The sequence below is a fragment of the Pteronotus mesoamericanus genome, unplaced genomic scaffold (genome assembly GCF_021234165.1).
Source record: "Pteronotus mesoamericanus isolate MK-2021 breed Mesoamerican mustached bat unplaced genomic scaffold, CSHL_Meso_final contig_101, whole genome shotgun sequence".
Classification (NCBI taxonomy): Eukaryota; Metazoa; Chordata; class Mammalia; order Chiroptera; family Mormoopidae; genus Pteronotus; species Pteronotus mesoamericanus.
Window position 1 is genome coordinate 7,044,622 of NW_026555001.1, and position 21,790 is coordinate 7,066,411.

General features: G+C 40.5%; 1 protein-coding gene across 1 annotated transcript in view; it reads left to right on the plus strand.

The window, feature by feature from the left end:
* DHX57 (DExH-box helicase 57) overlaps positions 1 to 19,119 on the plus strand; it is a 49,501-nt gene extending 30,382 nt beyond the window's left edge. Inside the window, exons 16-23 of the mRNA XM_054567619.1 lie at positions 1,498 to 1,774; positions 5,676 to 5,771; positions 5,860 to 5,943; positions 8,786 to 8,920; positions 10,123 to 10,197; positions 12,587 to 12,721; positions 15,894 to 16,094; positions 17,846 to 19,119. Coding sequence (XP_054423594.1) covers positions 1,498 to 1,774; positions 5,676 to 5,771; positions 5,860 to 5,943; positions 8,786 to 8,920; positions 10,123 to 10,197; positions 12,587 to 12,721; positions 15,894 to 16,094; positions 17,846 to 17,989 — 1,147 coding nt within the window. The 3' untranslated portion in view covers positions 17,990 to 19,119. The remainder of the gene's footprint in view (positions 1 to 1,497; positions 1,775 to 5,675; positions 5,772 to 5,859; positions 5,944 to 8,785; positions 8,921 to 10,122; positions 10,198 to 12,586; positions 12,722 to 15,893; positions 16,095 to 17,845) is intronic.
* The last annotated feature ends 2,671 nt before the right edge of the window (positions 19,120 to 21,790 follow it).

Sequence of the window (21,790 nt, forward strand, 5' to 3'; positions counted from 1 at the left end):
TACAAAGAGCCCTTCCCAGTGTGACTCAGTCGGTTGGGCATCATCCTACAAGGGTCCCTGGTTCAATTCCCATCTAGGACACATGCCGAGGTTGCAGGTTCAGTTCCCGGGTGGGGCACATACAAAAGGCAACTGATCGATATTTCTCTCTCACGTCGACATTTCTGTCCCTCTCTTTCTCTTTCCCTTCCCCTCTCTTTAAAAGTAAATAAATAAATCCTTAAAAAAAAAAAAGTGGACAAAGAAAGAACTTTCCAGTTTTGCCTTCCTTTACCGTTCCTTTAACTTTCCGCACATAAAGATCTCTTACATTGCAGAGGATGACCCTAAAATAGACTATAAGTATATATTAGTAATCATAAAAGTAATCTTAACTTATCAAGAAATGAGTTAGAGGTACCACCAATATTAAATCATCACAGGGAAAAATCTACAGCTTCATTAGCAATTATAGCAAAGTGAACAAAAACTACTTGAAAACACCATTATTTACCAGATGAACAAATAAAAATAAATATCATAAAATGGAATTTAATAAATGAATTATCAAACTCAATGTTATTGAAGCTGGGGATCCCATGGTTCAACCTTTCTGCAAATTTGCTTGGTATTATACAAGAACTCTAAAACTACCCATGCCTTTTGGCCCAGTCATCACTTTGAGGGAATGTGCCCATAAAATAACGCAAAGGAAAAAAAAGTACTTGTGCACAGATGTTATAGCTCCTTTTTAGGCAGCAGATTTATTTTGAGAGCATTGATTTGCCAGGGCTTGGGCTAAGCACTAGGGATACTGTGGGATACCAGACACAGTCCCTGTTTTCAGCTGTTCATGGTCGGGTCTTAAGAAACTGGGCAGGCAGATACGTTGAACTCAGGCCGTAGCAGAGCAAATGAAGAGCAGGGAAGGGACTTGAGAGAGCTTTGGAAGTTGATTGACCCTTGAGGGAGGATGAGAGAAGGGGAAGTGTAGTATATGTAGCACATACGATTTAAAAACAACTCAAATACAACAGTGGGGAAATAGGTAAATTATATAGACCAACGTGGTTCTTTTTTTTTCCATTCAAAATTTAAGTAAGTGGATTACAGGCAATGCATGTGTTAAAGTGAAACAGCTACGTGATTTCAGTGGGAAAAAGCTTGATACCAAATATGTGCATATTAGTAAAATGTAAAATTGTATGTGTATGGGTTCACAGCTTAAAAAGGAAATACAGGGGTGGGAAAAAGTAGGTTTAGAGTTGTTTGTATGGAAATTTGAAAATTTATAGAGAATTTTATTCTAAATTTCAGAAGTTTCAGAACCTGAAAATGTTTCTGCTGTTTATTGCTGGAGAATAAGAAGGCAAAAAAGATTTTAGAAAAATTTAAATTAGCGTTGTTTGGTTTATGAAAGCATATATCTAAGAAATTATAAATTATTTTCATTTAAGAAAGAAGCCTACTCCTTGAGGTGATCCCACCAGAAATAAAATTGACAATTTTTTTTTCCAGAATTAAAATTTTAGAGATGTTTAGCACTCATACCCTCCAGTCCGTGTTCTCTCGGCTCATCGAACCGCCGCACCCTGATTCTCTTCGTGCCTCAAAAATACGATTACGAGACTTGGGAGCATTAACTCCGGATGAAAAACTGACGCCCCTCGGGTATCACTTGGCCTCTCTGCCTGTGGATGTGAGAATCGGGAAACTGATGCTGTTTGGGTCTATCTTCCGCTGCTTGGATCCTGCTCTCACCATTGCTGCCAGCTTGGCTTTTAAGTCTCCTTTTGTAAGTAAACAACGTTCATCTAAACGAGAGTCTGTGGGTCTCTATGGGGACCACGGGGGCTGCAGGGTTATTTGAGCCCCCTAAAAATTTTCTCGTAGGTTGTATGTGAATTTTCCAGGGTGTAGTGTCTATAACTTCTATCTTATCCTCAAATAAATCCATGCCCCAAATAAAGATTAAGAACTGGAGATCCAATTTATTAAAATAATCTAAATGGATTATGATTTTTACTATATCGACTATAGTTGCTCATTATAGAAAAATAAAGGAATGCAACCAAGTAAAAGGTGTCCCTGCAAGATTTTACCACGCAATAAAATACATTGGACCACTTTTTTAAAAACAGCTTTATTGACATATAATTCATCCAAAGTGTACAATTCAGTAGTTTTTAATATTATGCAGTCATGGCCATAGTCACTTTTAGAATGTTTTGTCACCTCATAAAGAGACCCCATAGTTATTACTCCCCAGTTCCCTTCCAGTCCCCGCCCCGTCCGCACCAGGCCTAGGCAACCACCAGCCTACTTTCTGTCTTCATAGATTTTCCTCTTCTGGACATCGAAGAAATAATATAATATATGGTCTTTCGTGACTGGCTTCTTCACTTAGCATATGCTTTTTTGTTTGTTTTGTTATTATGTTTTTGCATAATGCTTTTAAGATTCATGTATGTTACAGCATGTATCAGTACTTCATTCCTTTTGTGAACAAGTAATACTCCTTTGCATGGATAATACCACATTTTGTTTATGCATTCAGCACCTTATGGATGTTTACAGCTGTTTCCACCTATGGCTAAAATCATTCACATATAAATTTTTATGTGGACCTATGTTTTCAGTTGTCGTGGGTCACCTAGGAGTGAAATTACTGGGTCAAATGGTAACTCTGTATTTAACTTTTTGCAGAATGGAACTTCCAGGCTGTTTCCAAGTAGCTGGCGTATTACATTCCACCAGCCTTTTACCAGGATTGCAGTTTCTCTGCATCCTCACCAACACTTCTTATTCTCTGACTTTTTTATTATAACCATCCCAAGGGGTGTGAATTTATGTTTTGATTTGTATTTTCATTATGGCTAATGATATAAAAGATCTTTTAATTTGCCTATGGGCCATTTCTATGTCTTCTTTCAAGAAATGTCTACTCAGATCCTTTGCCCATTTTTTAATTGGGTTATTTGGGGGGTTTTTTTCATTATTGAGTGGTTAGAATTCATTATATATTCTGGATACAAGTCCCTTGTCAGATAAATAATTTGCAAATACTTTGTCCCATTCTGTGGGTTAATTTTTTTTAATAATCTTTGTATATCTTTTGAAACACAAAAGTTTTTAATTTTGATGAAGTCCAGTTTATGTAATTGTTGCCTTAGTTAAAAATCCATTCCCAAATTCAAAGGCATAAAGATTTATCCCTCTGTTTTTTCCAAGAAACTTTATAGTTTTAACTTGTCCATTATGGTCTTTGGTCCATTCAGAGTTCACTGTTGTACATGGCGTGCAGTAAGAATCCAACTTCATTCTTTTGCATGTGACTATTAGGTTGTCTGTTCAGTTGTCCCAGCACCGTTTGTTGAAGACTATTCTTTCCCCATTGAATGGTCTTATTGGGCTTGTCAAAAATCAATTGACCACAAGATACCTGGGTTTATTTCTGGACTCAATTTTATTCTATTGAGTACCACACTGTCTTGATTACTCTAGTTTTGTAGTTAGTTTTGAAGTCAGAAAGTGTGAGTCCTCCAGCTTTGTCCTTCTGTTATTTTGTTGAGGATTTTCATATCTGTATTTAGAATAGATACTGCTCTGTAATTTTCTTTTTCTTGTAATGTCTTTGTCTGCCTTTGATATGAGTAATATTGACCACATAAAATTATTCTTCTGGATTTTTTTTAAGAATTTATGAGGAATTAGTATTAATACTTCTTTAAATGTTTGGTAGAATTCAGTGGTGAAGCCACCTATGCTTTTCTTTGTGGGGATTTTTTGATGGCTAATCCAATCTCTTCACTTGTTATAGGTCTCTTCAGATTGTCCATTTCTTTTTGAGTCAGTTTTGACAATTTGTTATTCTAGGCATTTGTCCATTTCATCTGAGTTTTCTAATTTATTAACATACAATTATTCATAGTATTCGTTTATACACGTTTTATGTCTTTAAATATATAATCTTTATTGTATTTTTTTCATTACCATTTAGTCCCGTTAAACTCCCCGCACCCCAACAATCACCAGATTTTTATTTCTGAGAGGTTGGTAGTAATGGCCCCCCTTTCATTTCTGATTCTAGTAACTTAAGACTTCTCTGTTTTTTTCTGGTCAACTTAGCTAAAGGTTTATCAATTTTACAGATGTTTCTAGAGAACCAGTTTTTGACTTAATTGATTCCCCCTATTGTATTAATTTCTGTTCCTTTTTATTTCCATCCTTCTATTTGCTTTAGGTTTAGTTTGCTCTTCTTTTGCTAGTGTCTTAAGGTAGGAGGTTAGGATATTGATTTGAGATCTTTCTTTTTTAATGTAGGTACTTATAGCTATACATTTTCCTCTAAGGACTGATTTAGCCGCATTTCATAATTTTGATATGTTTTATCTTCATTTTAATTGATCTTAAGTATTTTCTGATTTTCTTTTTTAGTTCTTCTGTGACCCATTAGTTATTTAGTTATTTAGGCATGTATTCTTTAATATCCACATACTTGTGAGTTTCCTAATTTTTTTCCTTATTGATTTCTTATTTCTTTCTGGGATGGTCAGAAAACATACCTTATATTATTTCAGTCCTTTAAAATTTATTAAGCTTTGAATTATGGCCAAGCAGATAGTCTATCCTGGAGGGTATTTTATGTGGATTTGAGAGTGGATATTCTGCTATTGTTGAGTAGTGTCACTCTGCCTTTATTTCCGCCGTGGCTTATCTCAGAGAGATAGGGGAGTAGGTGAATGTAGCCATCTTCTTCAGTTTTAATGTTATCCTTCATGGGATTCTTAGCACATAGATCTGCAAGATCTTAGTTCGGCCCCCTCATTTAACAATAAATGACAAAAACAAGGACCAGAAAAGGTGACGTCGCTTGCTTAGGGATATATAGTTCAGTCAGTATTATTGCGAGTCAGACCTCCACCTCAAATCATCTAAATAAACCTCTCACTGACTGTTTTGTTTTATAGAAATATTAGAAATATTGATGTCATCCTTAGTCTAAACTAAGCCCTTATCCTTTGCTGGGTTATAATATGTTTATCTCCCAAGTATAATCCTTTTCCCACTGGCCCTCCCAAAAAGGAAGGTGTTAGCTATGAAGGTGTTTAAATATACAGAAATTAGAGGGAAGCACCAGTTGGTTTAAAATGATTCTTGGCAGTGTTTTAGCTAGGGCCTTGTTTTAGTTTGTTAGGAGGAGCTACTGCAGCTCATGCTGGTGTCTTTAGTACAGGTGTGTTGGGTGGGGGGGAAGCACTGAAAATTAGGTTCTCAACTAATTTTACAAATTCATAGGGAAAGGAGGACCTGTGAGCATTATAAAAAATAGAAAGAAAACATTAGTTATGGGTATAGAAATAAGGGGGGCTCAAGTACAAAATGTAAGAGTCTATGAAATAAGGGTACTCTAGCGTTAGAATTTTTGATTTTAGATCTAGCTTTTAGAATGAGTGGCTCTTTGATGACATCTTGCTACTGGGAACCTAAAGACCCAGCAGAGCTTATTTTGGGTGGGCAGAGAGACGCACAAGGACAGATAAGTGGTAGCTTGCCCTTGACCAGGCAATTGCCACCCACTGAGTTCCCTTTGTTCCACACAAAACACTCCCCAAGGCACCTGGCTTCAGCAGTGGGAAAGCCCCTGTGAAACCCAAGAAGAGGTGTGCACTTCAAACCTGCTGTTCCTCATTTAGGTATCCCCCTGGGATAAAAAAGAGGACGCTAACCAGAAGAAGTTAGAATTTGCATTTGCAAACAGTGATTATCTGGCCCTTCTACGAGCATACAAGGTAAGTATATAGCCTCCTAGCTGAGTTTTATTTCCAGAGTTGGCGCTAAAGACAGAGGAAGTTCATTTTGATTTTCTCCATAATGTAGGGATGGCAGCTAAGTATGAAAGAAGGTATGCGTACAAGTTACAATTACTGCAGACAAAACTTCTTGTCAGGAAGAGTTCTTCAGGTGAGTCCTTTCTGTGGCAATTTGTTGTCATTCATTCTCTACTGTAGCAGCACATCCGAGAGTGTTGCAATGTTATCTTGCCTGTCCTGCGTTGACAATGAAGATGTCATTTCTGGAATATTCTTAGCTTTACCAGCTGTGTGAAACAGACTCCTGAACTATGTATGACATCAGGCATTCTGAACTAACCCTTTAACTGGCCCATTTTCCCTTTTCAGTGAACCTGTGTTCATTTACGCGTATATGGAGGATAGGGGACCATAGGCACTCTGAAGGGTTTTTTTGTGAAAAACTGTGGGCTGTGAAAGAATTCACAAAAAGAAGGTGTACAGAGTCTTTATTCGCTCTCCAAGAAAGGAGAGGGGCATGGTGTGGAGAGACACCAGCACTGAGGGCTCGGGGCTTTGAGCTTTTTTTTTTTTGGTACTGGATTATAACTGGGTTATAAAAAGGGTGCGGAGGTTGCTGCTGTGTGGCCCCCGGCCTGTTGGGGAGGCTGTGTGAGGCTGCAGTTTGTTCCAACGTTATATTCTGCCTGTGGCTGTCGGGAGCAGGTCAGTCACGTTTTGATGTTTTGTTCCTGCTCTCCAGTCATTTGCAGTCCTGGGGACAAAAGCTCAGGAGAGTAAAATGGCAGTCATGTTTAACAAGGTCATAGGCCTGCTCAGCAAATGGCGCCATGATAGCAAATGGGGCTGACTTTGTCCTTTCAAGTTTTTTCAGTAATGTTACCAGGCATTCTTAACCTGGACCCATAAACCCCTGAAATTGTATACAAAATCACATGCTCTACATATGTGCCTTATCCTGGGAGAAAGGAATCGTAGCTTTCAGCAGATTCTCCAAGTGGCCTATGACCACCCCAACCCCTTATCCTCTCCACAAAACCAAAGAATGAATACTGAACCAGATTTTCTTTATTGGTTTTTACTATGTCCATCAGACGCCATTATGTCAGTAATGAGTCCACAGGAAAGAGAGAGGTTTACCATCTACTGGGTAGTCACAGCCAGGGCTCTGTCCTCTGTTATGGCAGTGTTTTAGGCTCCTTTCCAAAATGGTAGAAGTCAGATACTGAGGGTGCACATCTTTGCAAAGCACCTACTTTACTCAGAGAGTTTGAGGCTTAGGAGGGGGGAGAACTCTACTTTCATATTAAAAGATGTCCTGGAGTAGAACACAAAATTGTTGTTCTTAGTACTTACCAATACCTGACTTATTTATGTATCTCTGTATCCCAGAAGCTCCAGCAGGGCAGACACCTTGTCTGCTCTGTTCAGTACTGTATCCCCAGTGCCTTGGCAGTGCTTAGCACATAGTTGATGCTCAGTTAAGATTAATTGAATAAGTGCATGCATCCCAGTATTTGCCTTCAATTCCTTCAATTTCATCTGCCTTTACATTGAAAGCAATAGTTTTTCAATCCTGGCTGCACATTAGATTCACCTAAGGAGGCTTTAGAAAAAGTAAAAAGGCCCAGGTTTCACCCCTTGCCACTTACATCTGGATCCTCAGGGGTCGGGCCTTGGCATCTCTTTATGGTCATTGTTGTCGGGTTGACCAAGTAATTCAAATATGTAGGGAGAGTTGAAAACCACTAATCTAAAAGATATTTATATGTAAAATGCAGTAATAAATATTTCCTCAAGTCATTAAGATTTTTAAGTATAGCCCTGACTGGTGTGGCTCAGTGGATTGAGCGCCGGCCTGTGAACCAAAAGGTCACCGTTTCAGTTCCCTGTCAGAGCTCATGCCTGAATTGTGGGCCAGGTCCCCATGTGGGGGCGTGGGAGAGGCAAATGATTAATGTTTCTCTCCCTGTCTTTCTTCCCCCCTTCCCCTCTCTCTGCAAGTAAATAAAATCTTTTTTTAAAAAAAAGATTTTTAAATATAAAATTATCTTTCTGTTAAATTACATTTTTTGTTAAATTTATTTTTCTTCAGGATATATGTAGATTTTGCTGTACTCTCTGAGGTCCACAGAGTTCCCTCTTTTCCCTGAATTCTAGCTTAGATTATAGTATTTTTATTAAGATGTCAGTAAAAAGTATATATTTATTCATGCTATATTTAACTCCTAGTTATAGTTTTCCATGTTATCCATATGTACTTGAGATATTCCAAGAAAATACTTAAATTGTCATCAAAAGACAGGATAGTGTTAATTAGCTATGTTCCTTTGATTCCTTTATCTCCTTCCCTATTGCTGCTATACATCCTGTATTTGAACAGAAGCCAGAGGAGAAGAAGGGTTGGGCTTTTCTTTCTTACACTTTGCTCAGCTACAAAAAGGAGTGTCTAAATCTAAACCACGTAGTAATGCCCCTATTCCTAGGAAAAGATGTGAGCCAGCGAGACCTCAAGGTAAGAGAAGGAGGAAAAGTTCTGAGGTGGATGTTCTGCAATACGAATGCAGAACTAACCACTCTAGGCTCAGGTGAGGAACCGAGGAGACCTGAGCAGAAACGCAAGACGGGAAAACCAGACAGTGTCACAGCACATGGAGTTGGGGTTCCAAACAAAGTAAAATACATTTTTTTTCTGTCCTAAGAATTTTCAGGAATACCAGACCTACCCAAACTCCAATGAACACAATTTTAAAAATAAGTGATCTTCCAGTTTTTCGTATTTGTAAATTTCTGTGTAACCGTTTCACTCTCTCTGCCGGTTTTGCACACATGTAAACTGCCTTTTTGGAAATGGCCTGTTTGATGAACCCATACAAACCTCATTACTGTCATGGAAAGAATGCATTTTTGCCTCATTCATCATTGTCAGACTGTCTACACTTACCTTTCCTATGTTGATGCCTCTCTTTAAAGATTTTTTCCACTTCCTTTAGGAAATGGCCAGCCTGAAACGACAATTCACTGAACTGTTATCAGATATAGGCTTTGTGAAGGAGGGACTCAGAGCCAGGGAGATAGAGAAAAGGGCCCTTGGAGGAGACGGTATCCTGGAAGCCGCTGGAGAAGAGGTGAAGAATGTGTGATTAGTTCTTCTTTCCCTTACTTAGCACATGAACAGTAATTTAACTCAGGAACACTGTGGGCATCCCTCACATCACGTAAGCCCTGTGAGCAGTGGGTTCGTGCCATTCTTGTTTTCCTCTTCCCGCAAGTAAGTGTCAACTCATACTCATTAAAACGGAAGGGTGTTCCTGTTCATCGTTGCCACTGTTTTCGTTTTTTAAATTTCACACTTCTTCTTGATTAAGTCCTTAAGAAGTAGAATAGACTTTCCAATAATGTCACAGCACACTTTTCCCAACCAAGGGTAGTTTTTTGTACAATTATAGCAGGGGTCCCCCAACCCCCAGGCCCCGGGCTGGTACTGATCCGTGGCCTATTAGGAACCAGGTCGCACAGCAGGAGGTGAGCGGCAGGCAAGTGAGCAACTTCCCATCGCTCACATTACTGCCTGAGCGCCCCGCGTCCTGTCAAATCAGCGGCAGCAGTAGATTTTCGTGGGAGCCGAGTTCTATTGTAACTGCGCATGTGAGAGATCAGGTTGCATGCTCTTTATGAGAACCTAATGCCTGATGATCTGAGGTAGAGCTGAGGCGGTGATGCTGGCGCTGGGGAGCAGCTGCAAACACAGATGATCATTAGCGGAGAGGTGTGACTGCACAGAGACCAATGGATAATAAACCCATTGCTTGCAGACTCATATCAAAACCCTATCAGTGAGTGGCAAGTGACAATTAAGCTGCATCTTGTGGCAGGCTATAAAGCCATCCCCTCCCCGCACCCCAATTCCATGGAAAAATTATCTTCTGTGAAATCAGCCCCTAGTGCCAAAAAGGTTAGAGACCTAAACTATAGGAAGAATGCTTCTAGATGAACCTGATGCCACTCCGTTTTAAGTGAAGTTAGTCCTTGTTGGAAATTATGTACATCTTATGAACCAGACTCCTTCTCTTCACTGCTTCTTAGGAACACTGGCTTTGTAACTGCTTTGCAGAAATCTGGGAAGAGTTATCATGGGCTTCTTGGAGTAGGTCCTATGTGAATGTGTTCTAATAGATTTATTTTTTACTTAGAAAAATAATTTTTCTAGCACAGGGATAGAAGTTTAATACTTTTGTTTAAGATAAAAAACAAATGAAATGGTAAATTCCAGGGCACAGACAGAAGTAGCCATGTTACTTATAAGATTAATGCTACATTTCTCTTATAGGCAAATTCAAATGCTGAGAACCACAAGCTGATATCAGCGATGCTGTGTGCTGCTCTGTATCCAAATGTAGTGCAGGTAACAAAAACATTATTCCTGGATTCTCCAACTACTTGTTTGATTTGTAGCCAAGGGATATAGTTAATTCATACATATTAATCATTGCAAAGACATACACACACACAGCCTTTTAAATTTAGTATACATTTCTAATCCTTCAATTCCTTAAATCTGTTTAGATGCATTGTTCAAGAGCGTTTATTGTATAAAATGAGTTGCTTAATTAATCTTTCTAACATATTATGGCATTCCAGGAATTAAAATGGACATGTATGTCATTTTCTTAGCTGACCTATACATAACTAACTTTCTTTGTACATAAAAACTTGACGCTACTACGTTTCCTCTTTGCACTCTAACCCGGACTGAAATTAGATAAGAACAAAATCAAACAAGTCAGTGCTTTGCCATGGGGCCACCTGTGTCCCCTCTTCTGAAAACCCCCTTTAAGGCTCTTCCCTGAGTTTTGGTTATCCAGTCCTTTGTCACCTTAGAATTTGAATTTATCAGAGTACCAAATTATTTCTCTTTTAAATTTTTGTTAAATGCTCAGTTGACATCCACTGATTAACTTATGGTTCATTTTCTGCTAGTACTTGCATGGTTTTCAGATCATTTGAAATTTACTCTAAAAGAAATCATCTGGGCGCTGGCTGGTGTGGCTCAGTTGGTTGGAGGGTCATCCCGTAACTGGAAAGCTGTGAGCACATGTCTAGGTTGTAGGTTTGGTCTGGCTGTGTGAGACCCGTGGTCCAGGTGCTGTGTTCAGGGGGCAACCAGTCGATACTTCTCTCTCACATCCATGTTTCCCTCTCTCTCTTCCTCTCTTTCTAAAAAACAATGAAAAATTGTCCTTGGGTGTCATCCTGCAAAGCGAAAGGCTGCTGGTTTGATTCCCAGTCAGGCCACGTGCCTGGGTTGTAGGTTCTGGGTGCATGCGAGCAGCAACTGATCAAAGTTTCTCTCACATCGATATTTCTCTCCCTCTTTTTCTCCCTCCCTTCCCCTCTCTCTAAAAATAAATAGGTAAAATCTTTGGGAAAAAAGTCCTTGGGTGCGGATTAAAAAACATATTACCCTCACCCAATCATTTGGGCTCTGACCGGGCTCAGTGGGTAGAGCCAATTTTGGGGTTTCAATTCTCAGTCATGGCCCTCCCCCCAAAAGATAATTTGGAACAAAATTATGGAGACAGTAAAAATAAAACCAGGGGTTGGTGGGGGATGAATTGGCAGAGCACCAATTTTTAGGGCAGTAAAAATACTGCATGATATCATCATGATGGATACATGTCATTATACATTCACCCAAACCCATAGAATGTACAACACCAAGAGTGAGCCCAAGGTAAACTGTGGGCTTGGGGTGGTTATGATATTCAAAATTTTTTTTAATTATAATCCTGTCATAAGCCCCTTAAAATGAATACTCTCATTCTTGGAAAGGATAAAATTGATACACCCTTTCTAGATAGCAATTTCATTTCCAAAGATTTATTATTAGGAAATAATTGCATATATGCCTAAAGATACATCTAAGGAAATGTTTGCAATTATAAACTGTTAGAATGACCAATCTAAAATTCTAATAATAGGAAATTTATTGGTTAAATTATTATAGATCTTTACAACAAGGGACTATATTGCCATTAAGAATTATGTTTTAGGAAAATATTTTAAAACACAGAAAAATTCTCAAAATATTAAGTTCAAAAAAGTATATTATAGAAAACAATCCTACATTAATTTTAATACATAGGGATATTTTTATTTATATCGTATTTATGGTTTTCTACATGTATACATATAAAACTAGCAGAGAAAACTAAAATGATATTTATCAAATACTAATGGTAGTTATTTCTTAGTTATGTGATTACAGGAAATCTTTATTTTTTTCCTAATATGTTATTTATACAGTAAACATGATTTGCTATATATATGTGTGTGTAATTCATATATATATGTATGTACATAAGCTGTTCAGGTTTTTTTTCAAATGCAATAATCTGTTTATTCATAGAATTTTTTCATGCTGTTTGAAAGAAATTCATTTTGAAATGTGAGTCTGAGGTTGGGGTTGATAGTCAGCAGATTCCTGGTTTGGTGTTGCCAGCTGGTTCTCTGCAGCTAATCATCAGTGTAGACCTGAAACATCAACCAGTCCTTCCTGGGCCTGGTGTGTGGTGTAGTCACCCAGTGCTCCTGCACCTACATTTATATTTCTTGATGGTCTGAATAGAAAAGAAAGGAAAGAAGTATGCTTGTACTTCTTTCAAAGGGAAGCTAAGTGAGAGAGGGAAGTAAGAGCAAAGGCATTCAACAGGACTGGTTTTGTGCCCAGGAATACATCCTACATTGGAAATACATGTATCATGCACCCATTTTTACTAATACCTGTTGTTTAGGTGAAAAGCCCAGAAGGTAAATTTCAGAAGACCAGTACTGGAGCTGTCAGAATGCAGCCAAAATCAGATGAGCTGAAGTTTGTCACCAAGAACGATGGATACGTACACATTCACCCTTCATCAGTGAACTATCAGGTCAGAATGGCAGGGTGTACTTATTATTTATATGTGACAGGCGGGGTAAGAAACTTGTCCCTTAAAATGAGCCAGCCCGTGTTCTGTCACTTGCTGTACCCAGCAGCACCACTGACCTGGGGAAGGTTGAGTAAGCATAAACAGACTAGATATTGGACTATTATTTCTGGAAAAACTTTCCATTTCAAGAAAATTCTACCAGATTTAAAAAAAAGAAAATGTTTAAGCCTGCTTTCAGATGTATAACTTTTTTTTACTTTAAAAACTGTTTAATTACAGTTGACATTCAATACTATTTTGTGCTAGTTTCAGGTGCACAACATGGTGGTTAGACATTCATATAATTTACAAACTGTTCCCCTTGATATTTCCAGCACTCACCTGGCACCATACATAAATATTACAATAGTATTGACTATATTTCTTATGCTGTACTTGCCCGTGACTATTTTGTGACTGTCCATTTGAACTTCTCAGTCCCTTCATAAAATTATTTTTTTGTGTCACGGAATCTGTGCCTTGAAAGGCCGTGACCTGGACCAGCTGATCCCACACCCTCCACCCGCATTCCCCGCTCAGCCCCGTGCTGGGAGGCCACTGCCCCCGCCGCTCTGCTGAACTCACCGGAGGTCACGGGCAGCCTCAGAGTCGTCCCAACCAGTGAACACCCCCTGGTCCTCATCGCACTAGACTCTCACGTAGTGTTTGATGCGGCTGACCCCGCTTCCTCCTGAAGCTATCTTTGATGTTTTTGGCTTCAACAAAATCACTGTCTTCTATCTCTCTGATTATCCTCCTCTGTTTCTCTAATCATCCTCCTTTATCTCTTTTACCAGTTTCTCTTCCTTTGCTCTGAAATGGAGGTTCTGCCCTTAGTCCTTATTTTCTCACTTTCGCATACATACTCTTCCTGAACAGCCAGACCACAGCAGCATGGTTTGGGCCGCGACCTTCCTGCTGACCCAGACTCCCCAGATCTCTTGCTCCAGTCCTGGGGTTGTGTCTTGAGCTGGTATCTTCTAGTCACCTCACACTCCAAAGCTAAAGAACCAAACTCATTATCTCCCAGTTCACTCTTCTCTTCCTGTGTTCCCTGTCCTGGAATGGCACCACCCACATCCGGACCCTGGAGTGACAGAGACCCTGGTTCTTTTGTCCTTGCTCCGATCCCGTTGGTCACCAGGCCTCCACAGCGCACCTTTGCCTTGACTCAGATTTGCCTTTTCTTCTCACCCCCACTGCCATTTTCTCAGGTCGAACCCCAAGCATCTCTCTTGTGCCTGAAGCACTGTTCTTGCTTCTGATGCCGTCTCCCTCCCACCTTCACACTGCTGCTGCCAGAATTATCCTTACAAAACATATATTTGATCTTGTCCTTCCTTGCTTAACACTCTTCATTTCTGGCATCAGCAGACTCTCATATGACCTACCACATCTGGCCCCTTCTTATACCATGCACCCCTCAACACTCTCCCCCTGTCGTGCCGTATGCTCCAACAAAATGAGATGGCCAGCAGTGTCCCCAGATGCTATGACGTAGGGAGACACACTGCTCTCTGTGCCTGGAAAGGCATTCTCATTCCCCAGCAGGCTCCTACAGACCCTTCAAGCTTCCTTTCAACACCACTCCCCCAGTGTCCTCCTCCACTAAGTTGCTCTTTGCTTCTGTTCCACCGTCATACAGTGTGCATTTGTCCGCTGCTGTGCTTATCACGCTATTTTATGGTTTATGGTATGTCTCTGTCTTGGGACTGTGAGGTTCCTGAAGAGAGGAACTGTGCCATTTTACATTCTTGCTCTCTAGCAGGGTGCTCAGCTGAAAGCAGATGCTTGATAAAGCTTTTAGGACAAATGAAGGAGAAAAGGAGAATGGAAGAAGAGATTGTGGAGTGTTAGGGCTGCTCAGCCCCCTGAAACTACTTAGCCAAGCATCAGCAAAGCATGGAAAGGAGCTCTAAATTAAGCTCAGAAGAGTTTGAGGACCACGGAGTCATCTGCCCTCAGCTGCCTGTACTCAGGAGCCAGCGGCCCAAGTGTGCTCCTCCCCTCCTCTTCTGAGTGTCCTGTGACACTCACGCAATGCACGCAGCTGGGTGGTGCATCCACTCAGCATCTGCAAGCACCTCGTCTGTGCCCGGCGTTGTTGCAAGGCCGTGGAGGGCAGCAGACGAGCTAGACAGACACTAGACAGACAAGGTCTCTGCCCTCAGGGAGCACACATTCCAGTGGGGGAGACAGGCAAGAAATAAGAAACAAATAATCTCAGCTTGACAACAAATGTTACAAACAAAAATAAAACAGATGGAGGGTGACAGGACGGGCTGTTTTAGGGAGAAGGGGCAGGGAAGCCTCTCTGAAGAGAAAATCCTGAACGCAGTGAAGGGCGAGCCGTGCCGAAACCTAAGGGGAGAGCATCGGAGGTGAGGACAGGAGTGCGAAGGCCCGAGAGGCGAGCCCGTTGGGTGCGCCCAGGCAGTGCCGAAGGCGGCCGGTGCACGGGGCAGCGACGGCGAGGGGCGAGGGTGGCGGCTGGGTTGGGACAAGAGGCCAGCACTCAGGTCAGGGAGAGCCTTGTAAGCCATGGTAAGTGTTTGAGACTTTGGGAAATCATCGGAGCATTCTGGGCCCTAACTGGATTCATGTTTTTTAAAAGATCTCGGTGGTCGGTGGGTGGAAAAGAAACAGTGAGGTGCAAAGAGAGAAGCAGAGTGACTAGTTAGGAAGCCAGCGGAGTGGTCAGGACGAGATGACAGTGGTTTGTATGAGCAGGTGGCTGGAAGGGTGGTGAGAACGTGTCAGCACATTATGTATTTGAAAACAGAGCTGTCGAGACTCAGCGATGATGTAGATGGAGTGAGGGAAAAAGACCAATCAAGGATGGCTCCTAAATTTGGGGCGTGAGCATCTGGGTGAATGAGAGTGTCATTTACTGAGATGATGAACACTGCATGGAGGGTAAAAATCAAGAATTCCTGTGAACATAAGAAGTTTGACGTGCTTATTAGATATCCAAGTGGAGATGCCAAGTAGGCAGTTGCATGCACAAGTCTGGAACTCAGGGGAAAGGTACAGGAGAGCCATTGACAGGTGGTATTTAAATCCATGGGACTGGCAGAGGCCTCCTCATTTTGCCAGTGACATCACTGTCATCATCTGAGGTTTTATGCTCCAGGTCAGGCACTTTGACAGCCCCTACCTGCTGTACCATGAGAAGATCAAAACCAGCCGGGTGTTCATCCGAGACTGCAGCATGGTGTCTGTGTACCCACTGGTCTTGTTCGGAGGCGGCCAGGTGAATGTGCAGCTTCAAAAGGGAGAGTTCATCGTCTCCCTGGACGACGGCTGGATTCGTTTTGCAGCTGCCTCCCATCAGGTGAGGGATAAACGGATCTGTCCTATGAGACTCGAGCCATGAAGGGCTTTGATATAATATGAAGCACAGGCATTCCTTCAGGGACCACAGACAACAGAACTGATAAAGAGAGAAGGATGAGTGTGCAGTGAGACACCAGGAAAGACTGAGGGTGCAGTGAGGCCCGGGGCGGAGCCTTCGTGAGGCGTCCGGGCAGTCCACTGGGAGGGGAGCCCAGCGTGGGCTGGTGTGAAAGGTTCGGGGCAGGAGCTGTGAGTGAGGTGTTGAATCTTCCTGAATGTTTTGCAAATAATGTGTTCACCAAAGAAAAATCATAAAATGCAGGTGAACAAAAATAAATAAAAGTCACCCTGATTCTACCACTGCCGTTAACAACACAAAAAAGATCATGGATCTGAATTCTTCTATTCTTTTATTCTTAGAGTTCTCAATTATGCACTCTGTAGAGTCTGTAGAAAACATTTAAAGGGGTGTATATGTTTAATATATAAAAATTCAGTTTAACACTTGCATCTGTTAGAAATCTGATGTTGCAAGAAGCAGAAACACCGCCTCAAACATTAAAGGGAATTTACTGGTGTATTTAACTGTAAAGTCTAAAGTAGCAGAGTGTAATGGAAATATGTGAGCCACTATGTAATTTTACTTTTCCTGGTAGCCACATTTAAAAAAGTAAAAAGAGAAAATTAATCGTAATATATATTATTTAACTTAATACATCTAAGAGTTTTTAATTTCAATACATAATATAAAAATGTATTGAGATTTTTAATATACTTTTTTCATACTATTCAAAATCTGATGTGTACTTTACCCTCACAGCACATTTCGCTTCGGACCAGCCACATTTCTAATGACCACTTACGTGGTCATTAGATTAGCCTCATGTGATTAGTAGCTACCGTGTTGGGCAGCACAGGTCAAGTGGGCCAGGCTGGGCTGACTTAATTTTGCAGCTCAGTGGCAATAAACGCCCGGCTCACCTGGTGGTAGCAAGGTAGCGGCAGGAGCACCAGGCCCACCTTCGGTGCGTCGTGTCTAGAAGGCGAGACCAAAACCTTTACTAAAAGCTCCATCACACCTCCCCTTCCTCAATTAATTCTCTTGGTCAAAGGAATGTCATGGATTCCAAGACTGGGATTACCTGAGCCATGCACCTCAGCAAGGCCTGAGCCTGTTTGATTTAAATCAGGGTCCAAATTGCACAGCTGCCGAACAGTCGGGGAGGGGCAGACAAGCTGGGGAGACCGCTAGAGTGCCACTACAACATCAGCGTAACCAAGATGACATAAAACATGGGAAGCTATTTCTCCCCACAAAAGCATAAAATGTATCCCAAAGCTAAGAAATTTTTTGGTTTAATGTCTACCATTTTTAATTCCTATTTCCTTGCTTTCTTACAGCAAATTATGAAAGCTGACCAAGCTTTAATGTGGAGAACACTAAATAAAAGCCATTCTTTCCAGATTTAATCTATTCTTTAAATGAGATGTGGTAAAGGAGACTTTTTATATTGGACCTCGTTTAGTGCATTACAGAGCTGACATCAAGTGAATGTTCCTATTGTTGCATCAGAAATTTTAGAAGCATCTTTAGAATGAAAGTGTGTTTTGTTTCCACTCCCCCCACCCCCACTAATGAAGTTGAAATTAATACCCAAAATTTAGAATGATTCTTATAGGGGATTTCCCTCAATAACCTTCCCTCGCCTGTTGGACCAAGCACCGCTTAAATTGCGACTTTCATTCTAGGTGGCCGAATTAGTAAAGGAACTGCGCTGCGAACTTGACCAGCTTCTCCAGGATAAGATTAAAAACCCGAGCATCGATCTGTGTACTTGTCCTCGAGGATCCCGGATCATCAGCATGATTGTGAAACTTGTCACCACACAGTAAAGACCAGTCTTAGGAGAGTGCTAGCTACTCACTTGCTTCTCGTTCACCTGGGAAAGAACAGCAGCACTGCTACCTCAAACGAAAGCTCTGTGCTGGGCCGGCCCTGGGGACAGAGCCCAGGGCAGGCACTGCTCAGCCAGCTGAGGCTCCCCGTACCCTTAGGGAAATTTTCCAGACTAAGTATTTGTAACAAAGCAGTGGGCACTCCCAGCACAATTTGGAGTGTCCTGGTAAGGCGGTCTAAAAAGGAACTTGCCTGTCTATGTCCCTGTGACTGTCCTGGAATGAATGAAATGCGCCTGATAACACAAAAGTGAATGTTTAATACAATTCTGCTTTAATCTGTGTATTATGTTTCTCCTGCTTTTTACTGAGGTGAGATAGGGGCATGAGGAGAAATACTGATTGTTTTTTCTGTCATACAGGCTCAACTGAGAGAAGTCAGAACAGAGAAGAAAAAAAAAAATCATGTGAGCAAGAAAAATTAAAATTTCATTTTAGGCTATTGGCTACAGAGTAAACTTGATTTATGAGGGATTTTTATTTTTACTCATTCAAGGTAAGCCTTAAAAAACAAACTTAATGAGCCCTTATTTGTTTTTAAAATGCAAGCTGGCCTTATCCATAACATTCTGATTCTTAATAGCAGAACAGTCTTTGTTCTCCTTTAGGTTTTCCACTTAGAAATCTTTACTCTCTCTTAGCCACTCACCCGGATCAAATGGCCACATTTCACATTAGCCAAAGGGGAATGAATTCTCATGGTACTGTCAGCACAGAGTTGGCCTGCTTGCGGCAGGAAAGGTTGCCATGCTAGTGTCAGATTTACAGCCGTAGAAATACCTTCCATGAGAGTGCTTATTTTCAACCACCACGTCAGTTAATGAGGCACTAGCATTTTGAAAAAATAGGAATACATCTACATTTTCCCTGGACATTTATCAGTGTGGCCAGAAAGAATCCCAAAGAACTGAGTGGAAAAAATATTCTTGCATTTGCCTAACCCTCAGGTAGAGAGTAGGTTGCATACTATAGATAGAATTCAAACTAATCAAGAAAAGCCACCTCAGTGAAAGGTGTTCACTTTTTTAAGATATTACTTTAGTTAGGTTTCCAGGAAACCTCTTAGACTGTCCAAAATGATCTTTATCAAGTGTATTTGAGCTTCAGTGCACTTGGAGCTTAGACTCTTAAGTGTCTTTTCAAGGCATTAATTCATATGACTTTAAATTAAAAACATACATATGCACAGCATGTACAGTATCCAAGTCCTGACTTGCTATTGAAATAAGGCTCATATTATAGAAGTGACTAGGCTGGGACATTAAGGGGAAAGAGAAAACTCCACTCACCCTCTAAAATCTTTTTTAATACCAGTGTTGACTCTCGGTGCTATAATGGAGCTCATGCTGCCCTAGCTAGAGCCACGGGGACTTTTAACACAAGTTTGCCCCAGAGCACACCGCTGGGAGATGGTTAGCAGCAAAACTTCCATACAGAGTGCTGAGAAATTGCTCCCCTCAGGGAAGCCATTCTTGGGCTGGTTATTTGCAGCCACACACAAATGCACAAATCCCATCATTTGATAGATGTACCAGAGTGAGAAAAAGGTTGGATGCCTTGGCTGAAGACATGGAATAAGATCCTCAGTTCCAAAACTATTAAAATTATGAGATATGAAATAAGATTATTCCTTTGTTATCAAAGAGCAAAGCGCAGTAGATAACTTCAGTGTGAAACTGGATTTCTAAGCCCCAACAAGATGGTCAGCATTTAATGTTAACTTTATGGAGAACTCTGTAAATGTTTTCTTAAATATTTGTTTTACTTTTACTGGATTCTAGTTAGAGAACAGTATTAATAAAGTACTTGCTATGAAATTAGTCTGCAGTACTGTTTTGTATTATTTCTAACTGTGTAGTTCTTGGAAAATTAGAAGAGCTAAACATCCTTATAGTGGTGGTCGTAAGCTAACAAAGCGTTAGCTTTGCCTTTTTCCTCCTTGAGTCCATATCTGAGTATGTCAAACTCCCTTACAAGTACTGAACTTCAGTCTTTATCCTCCCATACCTGAGCTGTTTAAATAATATATCAAAGCGCACAGCCTGTGGATCTGTAGGCATATGGTAAATGTTCCCTTTTCTTTCTAGCCAATGGTTTTAAAATGTCCCATAGAGGTTATCATAGCCCTGATTGATGTTGTTCAGTTGGTTGGGTGTCATCCCACAAAAGCGAAAGGTCACCAGTTCAATTCCCAGTCATGGCACGTGCCTGGGTTGCAAGTTTGGTCCCCGGTCAGGACATCAATGTTTCCCTCTCTCTCTCCTTTCCCCTCTCTCTAAAATCAATTTTAAAAAAATAAAAACTTTTTAAAAATGCTATTAAATATATATATATTTGCTAAATCAACTATAAGAAATATGTACTATATGAATAAGCTTATGAATACATCATGTTATCAAAAATAGAGAGTACTTCAGAATTTGAGAACATATATATACGAATGGGAAATGCCGTACACAGATAGGTAGGGATATCTTTACTTTAAAAATATGTCCTACCACTAAGTTTTGGTTTTTTTTTAAACACTTATTTTGAGCCCTGGCTGGTGTGGCTCAGTGGATTAAGCATCAGCCTAGGAACCAAAGGGTCACTGATTCGAATCCCAGTCAGGGCCTGTGCCTGGGTTACAGGTCAGGCTCCCAGTTGGGGGCGTGCAAGAGGCAACCAGTCAATGTTTCTCTCCCTTCTCCCTCCCCTCTCTCTAAAAATAAATAAATATTTTTTTAAGTTAAAAAGAAGAAATTCTAGTTTTAAAAAAAACACATTTTGAAAATGTGAAATAAGTTAAAACATGCCTTTCAAAAATAGGACTTGCATTTGACACTGACACTGCTAACACTTTCCACTTCAAAACTCAAGTTCTCACACTTGGGCCCCCATCAAGATGTTTAAAATACACACACAGACACACCCTTACCTTATCTTTGTGTTATGTTAACAGGAGTCCACCCTACTAGACTTTGTCCAACATACTAAAACAGATAGGGTTAAAAGGGGATTGGATGGGGGTACATGGTTCTGTAGATACATGACTGTAAAGTGTTTAAATTTAACATGAAGCCTTATTAGGAACTACCATTTCTAGGCTTAGTTAACCCTTCTACAGTTTGAACTGGAAAAAAATCTGCTTTAGGACTTCATTATTAGTAAGATTAACAGATTGAATGTCAAAGATGTGTTTCTAGAAGACAGGTTTCTTTACAAATCAGGGGTTATGTTATACAGTGGGCACCAAGGGATTATCCCATTTGAGGAGGAAACTAATCCGCTGATTAGAGATGCAGCACAAAACAATCTATAATTATAGATGTTTCTGCTAATGCTACCCTTCTGTCTCAGAAATTCACCTGTGCATTGTCCCATTTAAACCCCAGCTGTCCCCATTATTTCCAGCCCATAAATCTTCATACCACCCTTTTCTACACTGGATTCATTGAAGCATGTAATCTGATTAGTTAACAAGAGGCTGACTGTCTAGTTTATATCTAGTGTGTGCTACATGTCTAGTTTGAGACCCATATTGTGGCTGCAGAAATTCCTCCCATATTCATGCTAATAATATAATCAGTTTACTTTAAACAGGTGCTATGTGTCAGTCACCCTAGGAATTCAAGATACAAAGATAAGCAGGGACAGGAAAAACAGGATAATAAAAAAGTAAAGTTTGCTTGAATAAAATTCAATCGGGAACATAATATACCCCCTGCAAGAGCCTCTGAAGGTTCTAAAGAGAGGCGA